This window comes from Sprattus sprattus, assembly GCF_963457725.1.
Source record: "Sprattus sprattus genome assembly, chromosome: 15".
NCBI lineage: Eukaryota > Metazoa > Chordata > Actinopteri > Clupeiformes > Clupeidae > Sprattus > Sprattus sprattus.
This window is the reverse complement of record NC_137913.1, coordinates 12,267,159-12,287,158: the sequence shown is the minus strand read 5'-3', so window position 1 is coordinate 12,287,158 and position 20,000 is coordinate 12,267,159. Positions and strand designations below refer to the sequence as shown.

General features: G+C 44.6%; 2 protein-coding genes across 3 annotated transcripts in view; one reads left to right on the top strand and one right to left on the bottom strand.

Moving 5' to 3' along the window:
- golga1 (golgin A1) overlaps positions 1–7,597 on the bottom strand; it is an 18,407-nt gene extending 10,810 nt beyond the window's left edge. The window contains exons 1-6 of one of the 2 annotated variants that reach the window (XM_080852814.1): positions 7,424–7,597; positions 6,139–6,420; positions 4,413–4,503; positions 3,236–3,310; positions 1,896–1,993; positions 973–1,101 (exon numbers count right to left, since the gene is read on the bottom strand). In XM_080852814.1, the coding sequence (XP_080708940.1) occupies positions 973–1,101; positions 1,896–1,993; positions 3,236–3,310; positions 4,413–4,503; positions 6,139–6,267 (522 nt within the window). In that variant the 5' untranslated portion in view covers positions 6,268–6,420; positions 7,424–7,597. Of the gene's footprint in view, positions 1–972; positions 1,102–1,783; positions 1,813–1,895; positions 1,994–3,235; positions 3,311–4,412; positions 4,504–6,138; positions 6,421–7,423 lie in introns of those variants that run through there. The other variant, XM_080852815.1, reaches the window with a different exon arrangement.
- A 1,559-nt stretch (positions 7,598–9,156) lies between these two features.
- Positions 9,157–20,000, top strand: part of LOC308376763 (multiple epidermal growth factor-like domains protein 9) — a gene marked incomplete at both ends in the record, with an annotated part of 26,426 nt that continues 15,582 nt past the window's right edge. Inside the window, 2 exons of the mRNA XM_080853223.1 lie at positions 9,157–9,658; positions 12,880–13,078. Coding sequence (XP_080709349.1) covers positions 9,157–9,658; positions 12,880–13,078 — 701 coding nt within the window. The remainder of the gene's footprint in view (positions 9,659–12,879; positions 13,079–20,000) is intronic.

Sequence of the window (20,000 nt, the reverse complement as noted above, 5' to 3'; positions counted from 1 at the left end):
CTGTGTCTGTGTTTAAGACTAGACTACTGTATGGGGAGGAGAAAACTACCCCGTACTTATGCCATTCAAAGCTGATCTTGGGTAGTGCTTATACTGCATGAGAAACACATACCTTTTTTTAAATGTCTCCCCTTTCACTACACTCATATCAAGCGGGCAGACAGACTGAATGAACTACAGGGGACACTGGCACTATCCAGCGATGCCTACAGTGCCACTGTGTGGGCCAGACACACCACCTGGCCCCCAAATACACTGGCACCTGTCTCTCCCTCTGTGGACACGCTAACACCAGCTCTGCTGGTCTCAGTCTCCTTCCTGGACAGACGAGGGGCAGGCCAGCCATGATCCGAAACACACTTAAGGAGGATGCTGCAGTCTGCAATCAATGCGGTTACTCCGGGGGTGCCCACCTCGTCTCCAGTAGGAAAGCCCCACATGGAAGCTGCACGATCAGACCCTGCTCTAGCACGGACACACTAGATACAATTCTGTGGGGCCCCTATGGTGCATATTCATTCCTGTGCATGTGAACTCTAACAGTGTATTACCATGTCCTATGCATACGCTGCAGTCTACAGATAGAGGTCTGTGGGGAATACTTATATTTACTTATACCTCATTTTACAATGTGTATTCATGGTTTGCATCTATGCTGCACATTTTAGTGCCGTGGGTTCCAAGTCCACAGAACGAGTCATTGAGGCTCTCTGCACTGTGGCCTGTGTATGGGACTGGAGATCTGGAGATCTGTGGGGAGTGACACGTGAGCCTGTGTATGGGACTGGAGATCTGGAGATCTGTGGGGAGTGACACGTGAGCCTGTGTATGGGACTGGAGATCTGGAGATCTGGAGATCTGTGGGGAGTGACACGTGAGCCTGTGTATGGGACTGGAGATCTGGAGATCTGTGGGGAGTAACATGTGAGGCTGTGGGGCTGTCTGGACCGGGTCGGGCCACTGCTGCAGTACCATGTGTTTGACTTTGGCCAGCTCCTGCTGCTGGAAGCCCTCCAGCTCGTCCAGATCGTCCCTCTTCTGAAACAGACTCAGGCTCTGCTCCGTCATCTCGGCCAGACGCGCAGAGAGAGTGGCCTTCTCCTGAGAGAGGGAGGGAGAGGGAGAGAGAGAGAGATGGAGAGAAAGAGAGGGAGAGGAAGATGGAGAGAGAGAGAGAGAGAGATGGAGATAGAGAGAGAGAGACAGCGAGAGAAGGAGAGAGAGAGATGGAGAGAAAGAGGGGGATAGAAAGAGGAAGATGGAGATAGAGACAGAGAGAGAGAGAAAGAGAGAGAGGGAGATGGAGAGAGAGGGAGATGGAGAGAGAGAGATGGAGAGAGAGAGAGATGGAGACAGAGAGACAGAGGGAGAGATGGAGAGAAAGAGAAAGAGGAAGATGGCGATAGAGACAGAGAGAGAGAGAGAAAGAGAGAGAGGGAGATGGAGAGAGAGGGAGATGGAGAGAGAGAGATGGAGAGAGAGAGAGATGGAGACAGAGAGAGAGAGAGGGAGATGGAGATATGGAGATAGAGAGAGACAGAGAGAGAGAACAAAACACATACAGAGCAGAGGGTAAGGTTCTAGGAATTTAAAATCAATCTGTCATTATGTCCTGTGGCCATATCTGTCCCAACAATGAGAACATTTGAATGGTACGTGCTTTCATGTAAGGATTATTACATGAAGATCGATTGAATAGATTGATTGATTGATTGATTGATTGTTTGCTTGCTGCTCTTTCAATTATCCATTAGCAACCCCATGGCAGACAGACACCACTTACCTGGTCTAACACTGCCATCTTTTCCATCCACTCCTACAAGACAAAAGGCTGAGTGAATGGCCTACATCTCCTAGAATGGCATGTCTGACCTCACAACGCACACCCTACTCACCTGGTCTTTCTTCTCCAGGGCCAGAGCCATGCCCTCGGCCATTTTGGCTCTGTTGGTTTGATAGGACTCATTCTGGTCCTGCAGTTTCCTCATGGAGGCTGTGCAGACAAAGGGAGACAGGGCATTTGGACTCTAATAGGATTTGACTTTGGGGTCCCATCATGACACCTAGCAGTTAGAGGGGTTGGAATCCCATCAGGAAATTTTAATTCAGTGAAAAAAATCTAGTTTGTATTAAAGTGAAAGCGCTCTTGGACCAAACAAGTGCTGAAATGACCAGCTCCTGAATGAATACTCCAAACCCAGAGAAACATTGAAGGGATCTACATAAGCAGGTTAGACATAGATAGCAGCATCTATTTCAATCCACTTCTGTGATACTTCTAGACCAAAAACGCAAAATGCACTTTCACATTTTCAATACTTCTAAGCTAGGAAAGACATGATCTATTCAGAGATTTCTAACAAGAACACACACAGTACATTATGTGTATTTTTTTTTTAAACTACCACAACTTTTGCCAAACAATTCAATTAGAGGCCACAAAGTCTGTGGCAAGAGCATCTGATTAAGGCCCACAAACAAGCCATGGTATTGGGTTTGGGTTTATATCCATCCAGACACATCAATGGGAGAGTGATTCCACTGAAATATCTGGAGGTAGAAAATCCCATTGACAGAAAAGAAAATCCTATTGGCCAGTAAACATACATCCATTGAGATGAGGCCAGTTGGTTAAAGAAGGCTTAAAAGAACAGCAGTCTGATGTTTAAATAGTGGATGTTGTTGAAAAGGCCTTTAAAGGGTTAAATGTGTTCCATTCTCAGCCTCCAGATGAAGAATGCTGACTACTTTTTAACTTTGTTTAAACGTATTAACAAGCACAAAGCAGTATTCATGAATACCAGTAAGAAAAACAGAGGCCTCTCTCACCACTGTCTCAGTCAAAATAAATAAATAAACGAACTAACAAAAAAAGGGCGATAGCTTTCGTTCAGTTGCCTTCTACAACGTCCTACAAGTCCGTTGTTTTGTCTCATCTCATTTTGCCTCATATTGCCGGATGAATGTGAACTGGCCTGAGGAATGGAGACACAGTCATAGAGGGCCTCCATCTCCCAGCTTAGTGAATGAACTCGGCTGTGGTGGAGCTCTCGCTCTCAGTCCCTGTCCCTGAATGACGGAGGGTTTTAGTTGCCTCCATGTGTGGTGGGGGTGGGGTCAGTGCGGTTAAATTGGAGCGGGGAAGGGGTAGGCAGGGTAAAAAATATGGAAAGCGGACAAACGGGTGAGGAAGAGGAGACAGAGGAGGAAGATGGGAGGAAGTTGAGGTACGTACAATCCTGGTGTGTTTCTAATGCAATCTCAAGCTTCTCCTTGGTCTTCTGCAACAGCCGAAGCTGCTCTCCATAGTCTATGGATGGGAGGGAAGGGGACACACACGGACACACACGCACACACACACACCGAACCACATAGCGTAACAACAGCCAAGTAACGCACAGACACACAACACGATCGCACACATGCAGACGCACACACACACAGGATGGTAGCAGGAGAATGAGGGTGCAAAGTAGGACGGGAGGGGGTGGGGGGGGGACAAACACAGGAGGGAGAAAACAAAAGGATAAACATGATTGAGCAGATAAATTATGAAGGGAAACCAATGACTTTGCAAAAATAAGAGAACTAGCTAAGAAGCTGCAGGATCTGTTAGCACCCTATCACTTTTCCACTATTGAGGTCTGATAGATGACAAAAACCTTAACCTATGATGGACCCAACAAAACCTAAACCATATATGTAATGCCTTTACATTGGAAACCCCTCAAATCCCCTTGTTAAGGTTGTCATTGATATGTGATCATCAAATTATACATATGGTTCAGTTACATTGTCTAACTTGTAATGATAAATTGCATTACATTTCTAGTATGGTAAAATCTAAAACAAAGTTTTCCGTAATATTTAGTTAGCATTTGACAGAGTTTATTTAAAAAATAATAATCATGAATGCTTGTCTGTAGAATTCACAGGCACTTTTAACCATAGACATATATGTCTATGCTTTTAACAATGATGTTAAACTCACATTGTGAATTCTGGGGGTCAGGGGTTGCATAGGACAAGCTTAATATGGTTTACTCCTTATACCAGACAGTGCTACCGAACAGGATGACTGAATCAGGTTTATTTAGTAGAGCTAGAACTTCAACACTCCAGGGAGTAGATCCTCCCAGAAGAGAGCCATACCACATCATGCAGAATTACAGAGGAGAAACATATTTTGCCAGAAAGAAAGACCAGGCTATTTGTGATACTGTGGGGAACCTTAAACTCAACAAGAGCCACTAGACACTTTTCAAATGCTGTTGGACTGTTTCAGCATAGGCTCCACTTTATGTTTGTGCAAGTGTGTGTGTGTGTGTGTGTGTGTGTGTGTGTGTGTGTGTGTGTGTGTGTGTGTGTGTGTGTTCTTTCCCTACATCTGTCTTCGTATAAATGTGTGTTACCTGCGAGTTTGGCCTCCAGCTTGCGAATGTGTTCATTCTTGCGCAGGATCTGTGATGGAAGGTCATCCCTGGAACTGCTGCCATCAGAGGCCTGAGGAAATGTGTGTGAAAATGGAGAGAGAGAGAGAGACACAGACAGACAGACAGACAGACAGGCAGACAGGCAGACAGGCAGACAGACAGACAGACAGACAGACAGACAGACGAGACACACGAGAGAGACAGAGAGAGAGAGAGAGAGAGAGGGGAAGGCAGAGAGGCAAAGAGGGAAACAGAAAGAGAAAAACAAACAGATTGATTTTTGCTGTGCTTAATCAATCAATCCAAACACAGTTAAAAGAAGTTTAGTTAGTTGACTTACTATACCACAGTCAAAGTAAACCGAAATAATCAACTTTACAAGGACAATGTTTATTTAACTCTGATCAATACTATGCAGTCCAATTGACTGTCACTAAAATATCATTACAAATAATACAATAACACTAAAAATGACAATTAATGAAATGAGATTCTCATTAAAGTACCGTGCCCAGCTCTACTGGGAGGCTCTATAGGCCTCTTGAGTTTTGGGTTGAGGGGTCTTAATCTGTGCTCAAGTACAAACCAGTGCAACACTGTTGGGCTGTCTCCATCTGATCAACATCTTTAATAATTCAGGACAGCTCAGAGCGAAATCTGAAACCTGTAGATCAAAGCTGCTTGTGTGTGTGTGTGCTTGTGTGTGCTTGTGTGTGTGTGTGTGTGTGTGTGTGTGTGTGTGTGCCTGAGCTTGGTTAGAGTCAGACCATGCAGAAAAATTCTCTCACTTTTGTTTTGTGGCACCAAAAATAGGCCTATAATTTGTGAGAATGTGTGTCAGGGCTTGGGTTTCTGTTTCTAATGTTTGAGTAAGTGAATGCATCACTGAATGATACTGTGTACTGTATGCACGTGGTGGTACATACCTGTTTCATGTGGTTGGCATACTAATGGGATTGTATTTCACTTTTCAGTAGTGCATGTTAGGTGGAAGTATAAATATATGTGCGGATGATATGTTTGTGTTAACAATAGCACCTAACATATAGTGACAAGTAGTAGCATGTGACTTACATGTGGGCGTGGTGTGTCTTGAGTACACATCTGTCTGTCTGTCTGTCTGTCTCTCAATGTGTGTGTGTGTGTGTGTGTGTGTGTGTGACGTGTGACTGTGACAATGTGTCAAACAGAGAGTGTCACAAGGTTCTGGTTACACAGGTTTCCTGGTAGCTTTGACCGCTCCTTACATTCTAAAATGGACCTGAATAGGATGATGACGCAGACTTAAGGCCTCCTTTGAAAATGATCACACACCTTTTTTCAACAACCAGCAGTAGAACTAATTCTGCATTTATAGAAATTAAGTGTACAGCCTACACTTTGATCTTACTTGCATGACTGAAATACATGATTAGCACTGATGCAACAGCCATATGTGATTAATGTTATATAGTGGGTAATAAAAGTGTTGTCTTGAGATACACCTCAGATAAAAACCACGTCCACATAAAAAATGGACGCAAAACAAGCTTGTGAAGATATGAGACAGAGGCGTAACTTGTTCATTACAAAGACCAGCGACAAGATGTGAGACGAAGTGAAGAAATTACTGAGGAAAAGTAAGAGAGACTTAAAAAGCAATGCAGTCGGGTCGTACTCGGGAAAGACCCAACCGAACAGAGAAACAGCAAAAAAGCACACTCACAAAGTCGTCTCCCGAGTCTGCCCCCACGGAGGTGATGGACTCCTTGCTCATAGAGCGAGGAATCCTCCCGCCTGACCGCGGGGCTGTGGCTGCCTCCTCGGCTATCTTCTTCTTGAGTTTAGCGAACATCTCTTCGGGGCAACTCTACTTGGCGGGTTGAAGTATGATGTGTGTCAGTGTGTAATCCTCTCACATTAACGTGCCTTCGGGCTCCCAAGTCCTTCAGAGCAGACTTTGCTCACAGCGAATGGTCGGTTCATCTTTGCACCGTGTCTTATTGTGCTGCAAATAAAACACGTTAATATCACTTTCGGTCAGTGTCTGTTGAAAGCCTGATTTGATTGACATGAATGTAAGCTTACGCTGCCTGGATAGGGGGTAGTTGATAAGTAAGTGTGTTGGTAAGTGTGTTACCAACAATATTCGGTCATAAACTAACTGTTAACGATGAACTGCAAAGAAAGTCTGCTTTAAATCACTGATTTAACGATGACCTTAACAAGCGAATAAATCCCATTATCGAATGCTTTTAAGACAGAATGTACAATTATTTTTGACCACCATGACAGTTGTCCAATCGGATACCTTGAGTATAAGTATATATTGATAGCCTTTAAATAACCCAGGTACCATTCACATCTCAGGAGGAACGCAACGGTTATCATATTTACCATCTTTTATATTTAGCTAGCACTGTCATCTCTCTCAACCATCAACGCATATCATTTTAGCATCAGATGACTAGCCATCAAGCATCATCAAGTCTATCAACAATGCGTCTTCTTAAGCTTTTTAAACCTTATCTCGCTTGCCTACAACAGCCTAATGCTCGCTGATAACATTACCTACAGCGATGAATTACTAACTACAGACAGGGCTTGTACTGTGTGTCTTTGTTTACTTCTTCAGCTAGCAGCATCCGTTCTTACTCGAGGTTAAACAGAAGTGTATGGCTAAACTGAAGACCTGGCAAGAAGACATCTAGATACCTGCCTAGCAGAAAAAGCTGCACCGACCAAATGTAGCGGAAGCTAGCTAGCTAGCTACATAACAATTAACAACTGTATATCAGCTGACCGTGTCTGAAATTAGAGCGACAATCCTCTTGTAAAAATGATCGACAAGGAATGTATTCATGTTTTCGCTCTGTAAGTAAACCATGCTACCCATTCAATTTAGATCTTATTAGCATTCACAGTACCATAGGGAACTGGAATTCACGTTAACAATTCAAGCTAGGTATGATAGCTTAGCTAACCTTTACGAATATTTAGGAATCACTCACCATATAAGCCACGACACACTGTCAGAAAGCCGCTATCCATTGTATAATCAAATATGATCGGTGTCGACAAATTCCTTTGGTATGTGACTCAAAACTGCTGCTGGATGTATCCGCTTTGAATTGTTTACAGCGAGTTAGCTAGCCAGCTAGCGACCTAACTTCAGCACCACGTAATCTCCCTTTCCACACATGACTGATGACTGACGTTGCAGAAACACCCGAGAATCCGGAAGTCAGAAAATAAGTGCAACTTTGTATCTATCAGCTTAAGCCAAAGTAGCATACAAGTCAGTTAGCTACACTGCCCCTAACTGCAATGCCACGGGATCGAATAACTTTGTGTTTACAAAATCCACCAAAAATGTAGAGGCATTTAAAACTAGGCTACTGTATGTTTCAACGCATATGTAGCATATTTAAACAGAATAGAGGTATTTAATCTGTATAAAGCACATTATTTTAGAACAGTTGAATGGTCTGTATAGCTTTCAAGAGACGTTCAACAACTTTAATAATAACGGTGATGTTTTGCAAAATTATACTGTGTATGCTATGTGTTATTGTCTTGTTTCTCTGTTCCAGTTTATTGCATTTATTTGCTCTGTACCGGAGGGCCTACGAGATTGCATGAAATATCTGACCACCTACATATAATATAATATTGGGAAAAACATTTCACTGACATCATCGCGGCAGTTTTAAAGTGACTTTACTATTTGACAACTAAAACAAGAAACTACACTTGCAGGTCTACCTCTTCAGCAGACAGGCCAACAGGTGCATGTCCTGTCAGTAAATAGAAAATAGGTGTGTGCCCTATGTATAGACTCTCACTATGCATGTTGTCATTTAGAATATATGATCTACTCTGTCCCATGCTTTCTTTTAAGCAGCAGGTAATTTCCACTTAATAGTATTATATTACACGAAATCGTCTGAATCATTTCTGTGGTCCCAGTTCCCACGTCGCTTAGATACTCGAGTCGTGAACCATAAACCAGATAGCCTACTTCACACCATTATATTGTTTTGACATTGGTAGTGAGGCAATCATTTATTTCAAGGAAAAATATGCCAAACGTTCAGCACGTCAGCTTTGTCTTGTAATGATGCAATCCCGCGCCTTGCCACACGAGAGCGTTTTTTGATTCACTAAACCGATTTGGTGCAATGGGCTTGTCTGGTTCTTCTTGTTTCCTCTGTGGACCTGATTTGTGCTTCTATGATTGTAATTCAGGAAACATTCTCATATCATTGTACGTATCTTTGTTATTTTTGCTGCCATAAACTGGTATTTCTCCGATTTTTTCTGCATAGCTTGTTATAATTATGTTAGGCTATATCGCGTAGCCTAGTCACACCACGAATAATGCGCACTGAAGATTGATGCTTTGTGTCATGCAGAAACATTCACATCAACCAATAACCTGACAGTGCGCACTAAATGCGAGGAGAAAATGCACACACCAGGCAAGTGCGTTGAGCCCTCCCATCATTTCAATTGGTTGAGATACACGTCATTCAAGTGAGTGCTCTTCTTACGAGAGGTGGAATTGGACCAAACACCTTGCAGTGGCTTCTTGTCCATTCAGAAAAGAGGCTGTCGGCGCAGACATGGTGGAGTAGGCTACATCACTGAAGGACTATGCCCGAATAACATCTGGTTTAAAAAAAGGTAGCGGATATTGGAATATCGAAAGACGGAGGTTACTTCATGGAGAGCTGATACTAACATGTGGTGGTTTCCCTTAATTATGTTTACATCCCCGACGTTTCCAATCATCTTATTTGTATGTATCGGGTTATCTGAGGCGGCACCACGCATCATTTCCAACAATGCGTTATCTATCATACGAAATAATCGTGAAGTCTCCGACACCGTTTTGGGGCGACTGAACAGCAGCGATCGGACCTACCTATCGGATGCGAATTCAGGTCGTTTTCGATTTTCCGGGCTCACCCCAGCCCCTACCATATTATCTACTGGTTCATCGTCGTCACATGTCGCCAGGACAACAGTTACTACCGTTGAGCCCACAACCACAGACCCCACCACACCATCAGTCTCAGTTACCCAGACGGTAGGTGAGCTACCTGCCGTCTTTGACCGACAAATATCTGGCCGGAGATCAGCTGACTCGGTGCCCTCTCTTGCACCACAATCAAAAACACTGCAGAAGTCGCAGGCAAACAGTGAGAGATCTCCACTTATACCTGCATCGGAGAATTCTCAAGGTGAGTGCAGTTGTCTCAGGTTCCCACCATCAACAAAAACGACATTTGTACTGTAAACAAAACGAAACCACACCTCTCATTCAACCACACCTATATGTAGTCTAAATGTTTAATTTGTTTTTCTGTTTCTGTTTGTCTTTGTTTATAGTCGTCTTTGGTCCTTGTGACGCTTTTCAACACCCTATTTTATGCAATGTGAATATCAGTAGCCTATTATTGGCAGGGCTGACCGGTCGATTCGTTGATAAATGTATGTCATGATATTGATTGATGGCAGAATTTGCCGCTGACGCAGCACCCATTCACACTGCCTATTGGCATCAGATGTGTGTAGCCTATTTAATTCCATTAATTAATGCTGTTTGAAATTTGGACCATATCCTAAAGAAAACCACACGACCAGGGTGGTGTAACAGGCCAGAGCATAACGTTCTGAGCGCTTCTCTACATTCCTTTATCTGTGGCCCACTACATTTTGGATTTTTTCACATCCTTCACAACTATTCTGGTTTCATCAAACCATTTGGAGTAGGGGGAGATGACACCTCTTGTAGGCAACTGGATATGGAAATATTTTCTAATGATGTTTAATGTTGGCATAGACAGTCCCTCTGTTGGCCTTTTCAACTGTATCCTCATCCAAGTGGAGTTTGAGGAATGAACCTGCATTCATCAAGGGAACCGTATGGCACATGCACTTTGTAAGAATAAAAGGATATTTCTCATGGTTGATGCAGCAATCAGTCTTTATTCCAGCAGTGAAGCAGTAATGAAGCATGAAGTACAGCTGTGTAAATCTGAACCACAAGCATCTCCAACTTTAACCATATATACTGATACCTCCTGGGCTCTTAATGTAAATGAACTAGGCTTCAAATGCAAATAGGTCTGCCAGCCTTTTGTTGTTCTGTGTGAATGATAATCAGGTTTCTCTGACCCGTTGCTTGAGATGGTTCTCAATGGCCTACCCCCATTCCCATACTTACAGTTGGTGGATGTGCCTTGTCGATTTCCTAACCCCAGGTGTCAGAGCAATGCCAGGGTGTGGACCTTTCCATGACAAGATCACCATTTGGGATATTATGGGGACCACATGTCTGGTAGTCACAGTGGCTGTTTGTCTTATTCATAAAGGTTTAGGCTCCATCAGGGTCAGTGCTACATCAGGTCTAAGAGTCAACTCAATGGTGTTTCAAATACGCAGCCACACTTGGACTGTTCTCAGTTCAGAAAATCAACACATTCACAGAGAACCCAATCCAAGTAAGTGTGTCAGTCACTTGAGGAATTTATTATTTATTTATATTAAGAGCCGTATAACGCAAACCAACTGGTGTGTGTTTCTGGCCAGTATCCCTTGTGTGATTTTGCCTTAGAGCAGAGAGGAGGGCAAATTAAACGTGTTCAGATGAACGAAAGGAGTGAAGATTGATAGATATCTATATCCCAGTGCTCTTGCAGTGAGGATGGAAGAATATGTATTCTTTCCCAGCCTTCACTCTCTTGCTCTCTCTTTATTAGCTCTCTCTCTCTCTCTCTCCAACCTGTCTTCCTTTCCTCTCCCAGCTCTCTTTCATATGAACACATATTTCATCCAGTGGCTATGTCTTTCACACAACACATGCTAGAAACTCTCACATTCCCTGTAGCATTAAACCAACAGATGACTCACATTTGGTTTTCATCATTTTTATTATGATAACCTCCCTAGGTTTAAACCTGTATCTTTGATCTAGTCAGACAGGTTGGTCAGATACGGTTGATACATTTTTTTATGTTTTTCTCGGCATGAGGACCTGCTGGTATGGTTGCTTTGCTCATTGTCTCCTTTGACTGCCTAAACAATACAACTAGACTGTTTACAAAGAGTCCTTCCCTCTTAAATCTATTTACATGGATTCATGTTTTTATCGGTCAATCTGTGTCGGGGGTGGGGGGGGGGGGGGGGTGAATGGGTATGAGGATTAAACAGCTTAGTATTGATGGATTATGGGTAATGCAGTTATAATAGAGGATTATGGGGGATGTAGTCTTCTAGATAAGGGACATTCTAGATTCTTACATCCCCTCTGCATCTTAATTGGATTCCCAAGCTCAGTAGTGTGTCCATCAAAAGCCTGATGAGGTTTCCTGTCAAACAGTGACATCACGCCAGAGTAAAGATGACACAAGGGTGGGCTTCGTTTACAAAAAGAGGAAATGTACTCTATTATGCACAGTGTACTTCCTTTGTTGTGTTTATTGTCCACAATGCACCCTTGCCCAGGTAGTATGTCTCTCAATGATTGCACCTGTTTCGGCCATTTATATCTAACTCAACAAATATGCACGTTCACATGCACACATGCATAGTAACACATTACATATGTGTATTACATACGTGTAACATGCATATGATGCATGTACATATACAGTCCTACCTTCGCTACATACATTCCTGGCAGGGTTGTTTTGTGATTGACCTCCTGTAGGTGAGTATAAGGAGGCACAGCATACATCAAGCTTAGCTGCCTGTCTGTGATTTATTTTGATTGCGCAGGATCTGTGCAGCCTCCACAGATTGTAGTGGGTGTACGTGGGCCAGCAGAAATGCTGTTGAGAGGAGAGGCTGAGTCATTTTTTGAGTCTCTCTTTTTCTATGCATCTTTCTCTCTCTCTCTCACTCTCTCTCTCTCTGTCTCTCTCTTTGTTAACTCGATTCCCTCGGCATTGCCAAAACAACCGCAGCAGGAAGCATGGCAACGGGCATACACATCACTGTGTTCTGCTATTCTATAATGGCACTCCCACACTTTACCAAAGCGCTCAGTTTCCTCTTTCCCAGCTCATTGTCAGCATTATGTTACAGCTCTGTGTCCTTATGGGGAAGTGGAGAGTAATGAATGTGTTGCATTTTTAAATCTGCTGTCTCTGTCCATCCATGTACAGTATCTATCTATCCATGGCCTTGTCTTTGCTGGCCTTGTTCTTTCACCTCATCTCTCTCTATTCTCAGTCTCTAGCTCTCTGAGGTAATTTGGGAACTGCAGTTCTGAAAGTAATGGATGCATGGCAAGTGTGTGTGTGTGTGTGTGTGTGTGTGTGTGTGTGTGTGTGTGTGTGTGTGTGTGCGCGTGTGGGAAGGTGTGCGTGTGCGTGTGCGCGTGTGTGCATTCATGAGTATATTTGTGTAAGTGTGAATGTGTTTTGACTTAACTTTCTGTCTCTGCCTTCTGTCCCAGAACTGGTGTGTAACTGCAGTGGGGAGGGTGTGCAGGACCCTGAGGACTGTGACCCCTCCACAGGACAGTGTCTGTGCCTGCCAGGCTACGCTGGACTGCAGTGTGAGGTGTGCGAGGACGCCCACTTCACCAACGGCACCAGCGGCTGTCTGCCCTGCGGCTGTGACTCCTTCGGTGCCATCAACGACCTCTGTGACAGGTGAAAGGCCATTCTGGAAATTGCATTATGGGAAATGTATTTGTTGTTGCTGGTGCAAAAATATCACCATCAAAATCAACATAGTAGAATTTCTGTGTCACTGTATTACATTACTCTTCGTTACATTACCATGTGACTCTGATTGCAAAGAGTGTCTGTCATTATTGAGTATACTGACTTGCATCCATTTGGCTTGAAATGAGGTTGGAGACCCAGTTGCGGCTTAATGAGACCAACTTTGCCTCCACATTGAGTAAAATATGCATTAAGGCATTTTTCTCCTATCTAATAAAGTCAGGCCTACAGTAGAGGCAACTCATAGGAAAGGCTTGAATGGCCTTAACTGGTGCAATTAAAACTGTATCTCTCTTCTGTGGGAGAAGACATTTTTATGAATGAAATCAGAACATGGGCTCCACTTCCATCCGGTGTCGGTCTCTGTATTTTACCCTGCAGGAGATTTCTCTCTCCAGTTTCCCCAAAAGTCTCCGCTCTCACCCATATTATTGTCGGGCTTCCTCATTTAGCTGTCAGAGAGGTTCAGATCACTTCCTGCTTTTGGAACACTAAAAAAAGCACTGGCATTGGCTCTGTGTAATTAACTTTTAATTTCCATTTTTGGGGCAATCAAGCTGTGGTTTTGAAAGCTTGACTTGACAGGTTGAGTGTGATTCCATGAGTGGTAGAGCGGCAGACACACAAACACACGCGCTCACACACACACACACACACACACACACACACACACACACACACACACGTACACACACACACATTAACACTCACAGAGAGAGAAAGCAGTGTTGGCATCTCTGAAAATAGCAGCTATATTTTAGGTCTGACCATTGTAAGGGATTTGTCTCGCAGGATGGCTAACTGTAGCGATGTCGGGTTCCCCCACTTCCTGCCAGGATGCCTTTGTAAGGCTGGGGAGATGTAACATTCTTTGATCTGGAGGAGAATTCGTGCGGTGGTTTGCTCATGCCATCCTCTCTCCAGCTGTTCAGATTTCTCTACTAAACATATTTTTGTCCATTTCTGGACTTTTTTCACTCATTGCTTATGGTCTATACTGTTTGGGCCTCTCTCCATCATGGAATCGTGTTCCTATGGCTAAACTGGTTGACCAAGGTGCCAAAAACACCACGGGTTTGATGCCCAGGAGCCACACGCAGGGTGCAAATGAAGATGTATATCTGTGCTGTAAGTCACTTTGGATAAATCACTTTGGCGTCTGCTAAATGAATACATGTAAATCTACATCACATAATAGTTTGGCCTGCCTGGACATTACGTCTTGCTCAGATCTGATGGATTCTGATGTTAGAGGGTGGTGGTACACACAGTCATCTGACAAGTGGACAGAAATTCATTTAACTTGGCCATAATATTTACCATTATTAATATTGCCAATTATTTTTTACCCCAAAATGTTTGCAGAGATCTTGCAAGGAATCATTTAAAACGCTTTCAGTGTGTCAAGTGGGAGGCAGATAGGGTATATTATGACACACAGAGCTTTCCCCGTGTTTTGGAAAGGTTTAAGCACATTCCTCCAGAAATACTAATGTGATCCTTCTCAGACTGTCTGAGTCCCAGACCTTCCCAGCTCCCCCACACCACGCCCCTCCCAGACTAGTTCTCCCCTCTCTCTCCCTCTCCCAGTAGGTAATCTCACAGATTAACACAGATTAGCCGGTTCTCAGACCCCCACAACATACACTCTCAGTGATTCTGTCTTTTCCTGGCACTGATTGCAGGTTAAGGGTTAAAGATGTCAGACTGCACTTGCACACAGTTTGTGGGCACAGCCTACCTCAGTGTGGTACTGACGACTTTCTCAAATGGATTTCTGTCTCGTCTCTGTCGTACTTAAACGGTTTTGTGAATAGTGGTGGTGCTGCAGGATGGGATTAGTGCAGTCACCTGCTGTCTGAGGAATGCGGAGATCCCTGCTTGTTTTTGTCAGAGGATGAGGACGTAATTGGCTTTTTGGAGGGTCTCGTCAAAGCAGGGATTTTCTGAAAAGAAGTGGCTATTGGTACGGATGCTGCGGCGATAAGAATGACACTATTGCCCGGATCTGTGTCTATAGTCCCTAAGTAGTCTGTGCGCCTTTGTGTTTCGCACAGTGGTCAGCGTTGCTGCCTTCCAAACAGAAGACCCAGGTTTGATTCTTGGTCAGTGCAGGTCAATGTAAGGCGCTAAATCCTTTGCCTTTAATCAATTTATTTTCTCACAAAGTTTCTGAGTAAACATACGGCCTACCCTGACTTAGATGTGTCATGGAGGTGTGCCAACAGGGGTCCATTGGGCCCTGTGATGTGAGCTCTAGGTAGAGCGCTTGCGACTGGGGGTGCCCGCACCGAGCAGTGCCCTTTTGCCCTTGTGTCGATTCCGCACCGCACTGGGGTTCAGCACAGCCGGGGAGGCAACCGTTCTTTTGACCCGCTCCACTAACAAACACCATGTTCCCTAATGCTACGGAATGGGAAAAAAACTATACGGAAAAACATCTATGGAACATTTGTCTGTGGCAACAGTAGAGATACTATTGGCATGGAAGAACCTTTCCAGGCTGTTAATATTCAAACTAGTCCATAGCTGTAGAGGGTGCCTTTTGAAAAACCCTGACTCCTTAAGAATAGTGGAAAGGTCAATGACACAGCCAAGGTTGTACCTGTTTCACCTAAAAACACACAGAAATATGAGCTGTGTGCTGTCAGTCAGACATTCCAGACAGTATTACAGGACTCTGTCCAGTTCTTCATGATACAGCATAAGCGAATGATAAATGCCAAATTGGCGGTCAATAGACCCCTGTCTGCTTAAAGGCCCTCTAAAGGTCAGTGATGATCAATGTAAGGCCTTGGAGAAGATTGTGTCTCTTCATAATGTGCCAATAATCTTCCAATTTGGTCCCATGCTTTGAGTCATTAGAGCATGAATATCCTTTGTAATCTGAATAATACAGAAGACTTTTTTAATTCAGTTTGTGTATGTGTGTGTTATATGCATATACATGTTTGTTTGAACTGTTTTGCACAACAAACACAGTACACAGTACCACAGAGGATAGATCAATCCCCCCTCCCCCCCACTGTGTCTGTACCTAATGATCGCCCTGGGGAACTCAAAACAAACAGGAGATAATACTGGAGCCATGGGGTGCCTAAGACTCACGGATCTCCTCTGGTTCCTAGCTTAGCATAATGCTAACAGTATGGAGGGACCAGGGGAGCTGGATGAGGCACGGAGTGAATGAATAGGAAATACACACACACACACACACACACACACACACACACACACACACCTCCCCACCCCCACACAACATCCCCTTTGGGCATGGGGCATCAAGTCTGGGCACGGCCTCTCTTTCAGGGGAGAGACCCGGAGGTGAGCAGCTCCCCCTCAGAAACACGGCTGTTCCCAGACCGATGAAAGGCAGACGGCTGCCGTTGACACACAGATGGAAGAGGCTAGGGTCAAAGATGATGCTGCAGATTAACGTTGGAGCCAGTGGATTCTCCCTAAGTGTCCATGTGGTCCCTACAGTCTTAGATAAGCCCCCAACACAACACCAGCAGCATTACCCAGCCCTAGAGACATGATAACATGGGGAGATGGAGAGATGTTGCTGTCACGTCAACCTTCCTCCCACCGGTATACCGCCCACACACATCTCTCTCACACTCATCTCACACTCATCCCACATGCACACAACAGTTTCTTCATTTTCGCTTTGTTGCTACATTCCTCGCTCACACACACACTCTCTCTCTCTCAACTTCACACAAATGTACTCAGTTTTTGCTGTTCTTTTTCCAATCAGTTAACTAATGAAATTAAGCTATGTGTAGATCTCATAGATACATCTATTAAACCAAAAACATGTGACAAGCATGCATTATAGCCTACATGATAATAACTAACAACTGGCATAGAGTAGTTATTTAGTCCCCAGCACTAAGAGAGTCTATCCCGCCGATTGCTTAACGGAACCAGAAGGGCTTTTGTGTGGCTGCTGATTTATGTATGCCCATAATGTTGTGTGGGGATGAGGATGCGCTGGCATGCTTCTCGCTGGCATGCTTCTCGTCTTCGAGCCAGAGCTGCAGTACGCTGCTGGTGTGGGGGCGAAGGATAATGCTCTTCTCCTCCTCTGTTTCTCCTCTCTTCTGTTTCTTTTCCTTTCTCTCCTTCCCCTCTTTCCTCATCACTTGCTCTTTTTAGAACAGTGCGAGCCCGAGCGAGGTAATGACCTACTGTACTGGCGTGGGACTTAGATAAGCAGTACATTACTGGCGCCGGTTTGCCTTACATATTGATTAGCTTGCTGACCTATTGGGTTGATTTGGAATAGCTTTTATATCTGTGGGAGGGAAATTATCCTTTTCAAGGCTGTTTGTTAGGTGACTCCTGTGATACAGTGTGCAACAAAGCTCTCAATCATTTCCAAAGCTGTCTACAACATGGTCATTTTTATCATTATTTCTCATATTTTATGTAATTTATATGTGCTATAAAAAGCCCTATAGCATAAGACTGTATAGTTATTTTATTACTAACAATTTGTGTGCCTAACTTCTGGATTTTATAATTTCCCCCTTATTAGTGTCTAAATGCTTTGCAATGCTAGTAAAGAAGAAGCCATTAGGGTGAATATAATGATTTAGTTCCAGAAGTGTTATGCTGTCATACAGTGGAATCAAAAGTGTTTTGCATTGTGTAACTGATTAAATTATGTTGCTGTGTGTGAAATTCATGTCAGTGTCTGTTTTGCATGAGAGGGATGAGAGTAGTGCAGATGCTGTGGTTGCCATGGCAGGCATGCATGATGGTGCTGATGATGCAGGCATCGCCATGGCAGCAGCGGTAGCAATGGTAGCAGTAGCAGCAGAGGAGGGTCTAGCCGTTGTGTAACACTGACCTAGTTAGCATGCAGCTGATCTGCTTCCAGCACCGTGAAACATTCATGAGCCCCCCCCACCCCACCCCACCCCACTCCGCACAATATTGTCTGAGCAACCAACATGTGCTCCAACCATACGTTTTCTATTTTCAATTGATCAAGTAAATCCAAGTTTGTCTTGTCCTTTTTTCCCTCAAAAGACAGACTAGCTTTAACCTCCGAGCTTTGATAGCCATGATGCTTTGAGGTCTAAGGAAATGTTAGCATAAAAGCATAAAAGCATAAAAGCATTGTGTTGCGCCCGTGCTGACCAGCCGTCGCGCTCCTGTTTTGCTCTGAGGCTGGGCACAGGCCCATGAATGATGCTGCTGTCACAGAATGCAACAGCGGAGCAGAAATGAGCAGAAATTGTCACATTAATATTTGATCAGGCTGAGTAGTCTGGAGTGCTGCGCCGAAGCCCAGGCTAATTTAGAGAGCGTCTGTAGGGAGGAACACAACACAAGCGAGGCGGCTCCTCTATTTTGTATGTATGTGTGTGTGTGTGTGTGTGTGTGTTGGGGGTGGGTTTCTCGGGGGCTGCTAACCAGCTGATTGATCATTGTCTGACCTTGATATTCCTATAAAGCGCACAGGAAATTGTGTCTGTGTGTGTGTGTGGGTGTGCGTATTCATCTCCTATGTTGTCTGTGTGTGTGTGTGTGTGTGTGTGTGCTTCTGGTATCAGAAAAGCTGCAGCACGGGCAACATGAAAGCATTTGAATGTTGATGTTATTGTCCCCCGCAGCCCCTTTGTCAGTGCCCGTGACCTCCCTCTGTCTCGGGGTGACTGCAGCCTGACGGGGGGCTCCTGGAGCTCCTCTGGTGCTGCTCTCACACCACTGAGAGTCTTATCAACGCCCCCCCCCCCCCCCCCCCCCCCCCCACACACACACACACACACTCCCCATACACACACACCCTCCCCCATGTGGTTTCTCTGTCGTAGTGAGTGAAAGGCTGAGGGGTCGTATGTCACAGTCACTTCCCAGCAGCCCTCACTCACTCCCTTGCTGGTTCGCTCCGGTCGCCATGGCAACCCTCGGATTCGTCGGCCCGTGCACATGCATGCATACATACTAAAAGCGTGTGTGTGCTGCTGCTACGGCCTGTGCACAGTCGGATGCACACACACACACACACACACACACACACAAACCATAAAACACTGGGAGAGGAAGGGGGGGGGGGGTGGTATGGAACCACAAGGTTGATCAGGACACATTGGATCTCTGCGTCTGACTGTAATGTAAAGTGAAATAATGTTGTAAGAATTTTAAATGAAAGTGGGTCAAAATGCACTTAACATTTTAGGGTCTGCTCTTTTTTCCACATTGTTGTACTTCCTTTTTCAACAGGCATGGCTTTATCCTTTCTTTGCACATGAGACTCCATTCCTTATCTCTCTCCTCTGTCTCCCACACACACACATACACGAAAGCACGCACCCACACACACACACACACACACACACACACTCACACACACGAAAGCACGCACGCACACACACACACACACACACACACACACACATGCACGCACATCCTTCCTCAGTAGGTCAATAATGTATAATTTAGTATAATTTCCATGTCGGTGTGGGCTGAGTAGTCTTGCAGGCTGGCACACAGGGAGGCCTCTGCAGGTGGCATTTCCCTGCTGGGAGTCCGGCAGGAGCGCAGACTGGCAGCATGCTTGGCACGGCAGGGTATCGCTGCCCGGCAGTCTCTTGCTGTTATTGGTGGATGGCGCCCAGGTTGCTATAAGCTGATGTTTACCAAATGCAAGGTGAAAATGATAAAGGACACTCCCACACTCCCACACAAGCACTAAAACACAAACACACACACACACACACAGGCATGACTTACAAAAAGGCAAGATCTGATTGTGACAGGTCTTCCCTCTCCTAATGTTTTCTCTTTGTCTCGTGTGTGAAGCAATCATTGGAGGCTGCTGTGATGGTTCAGC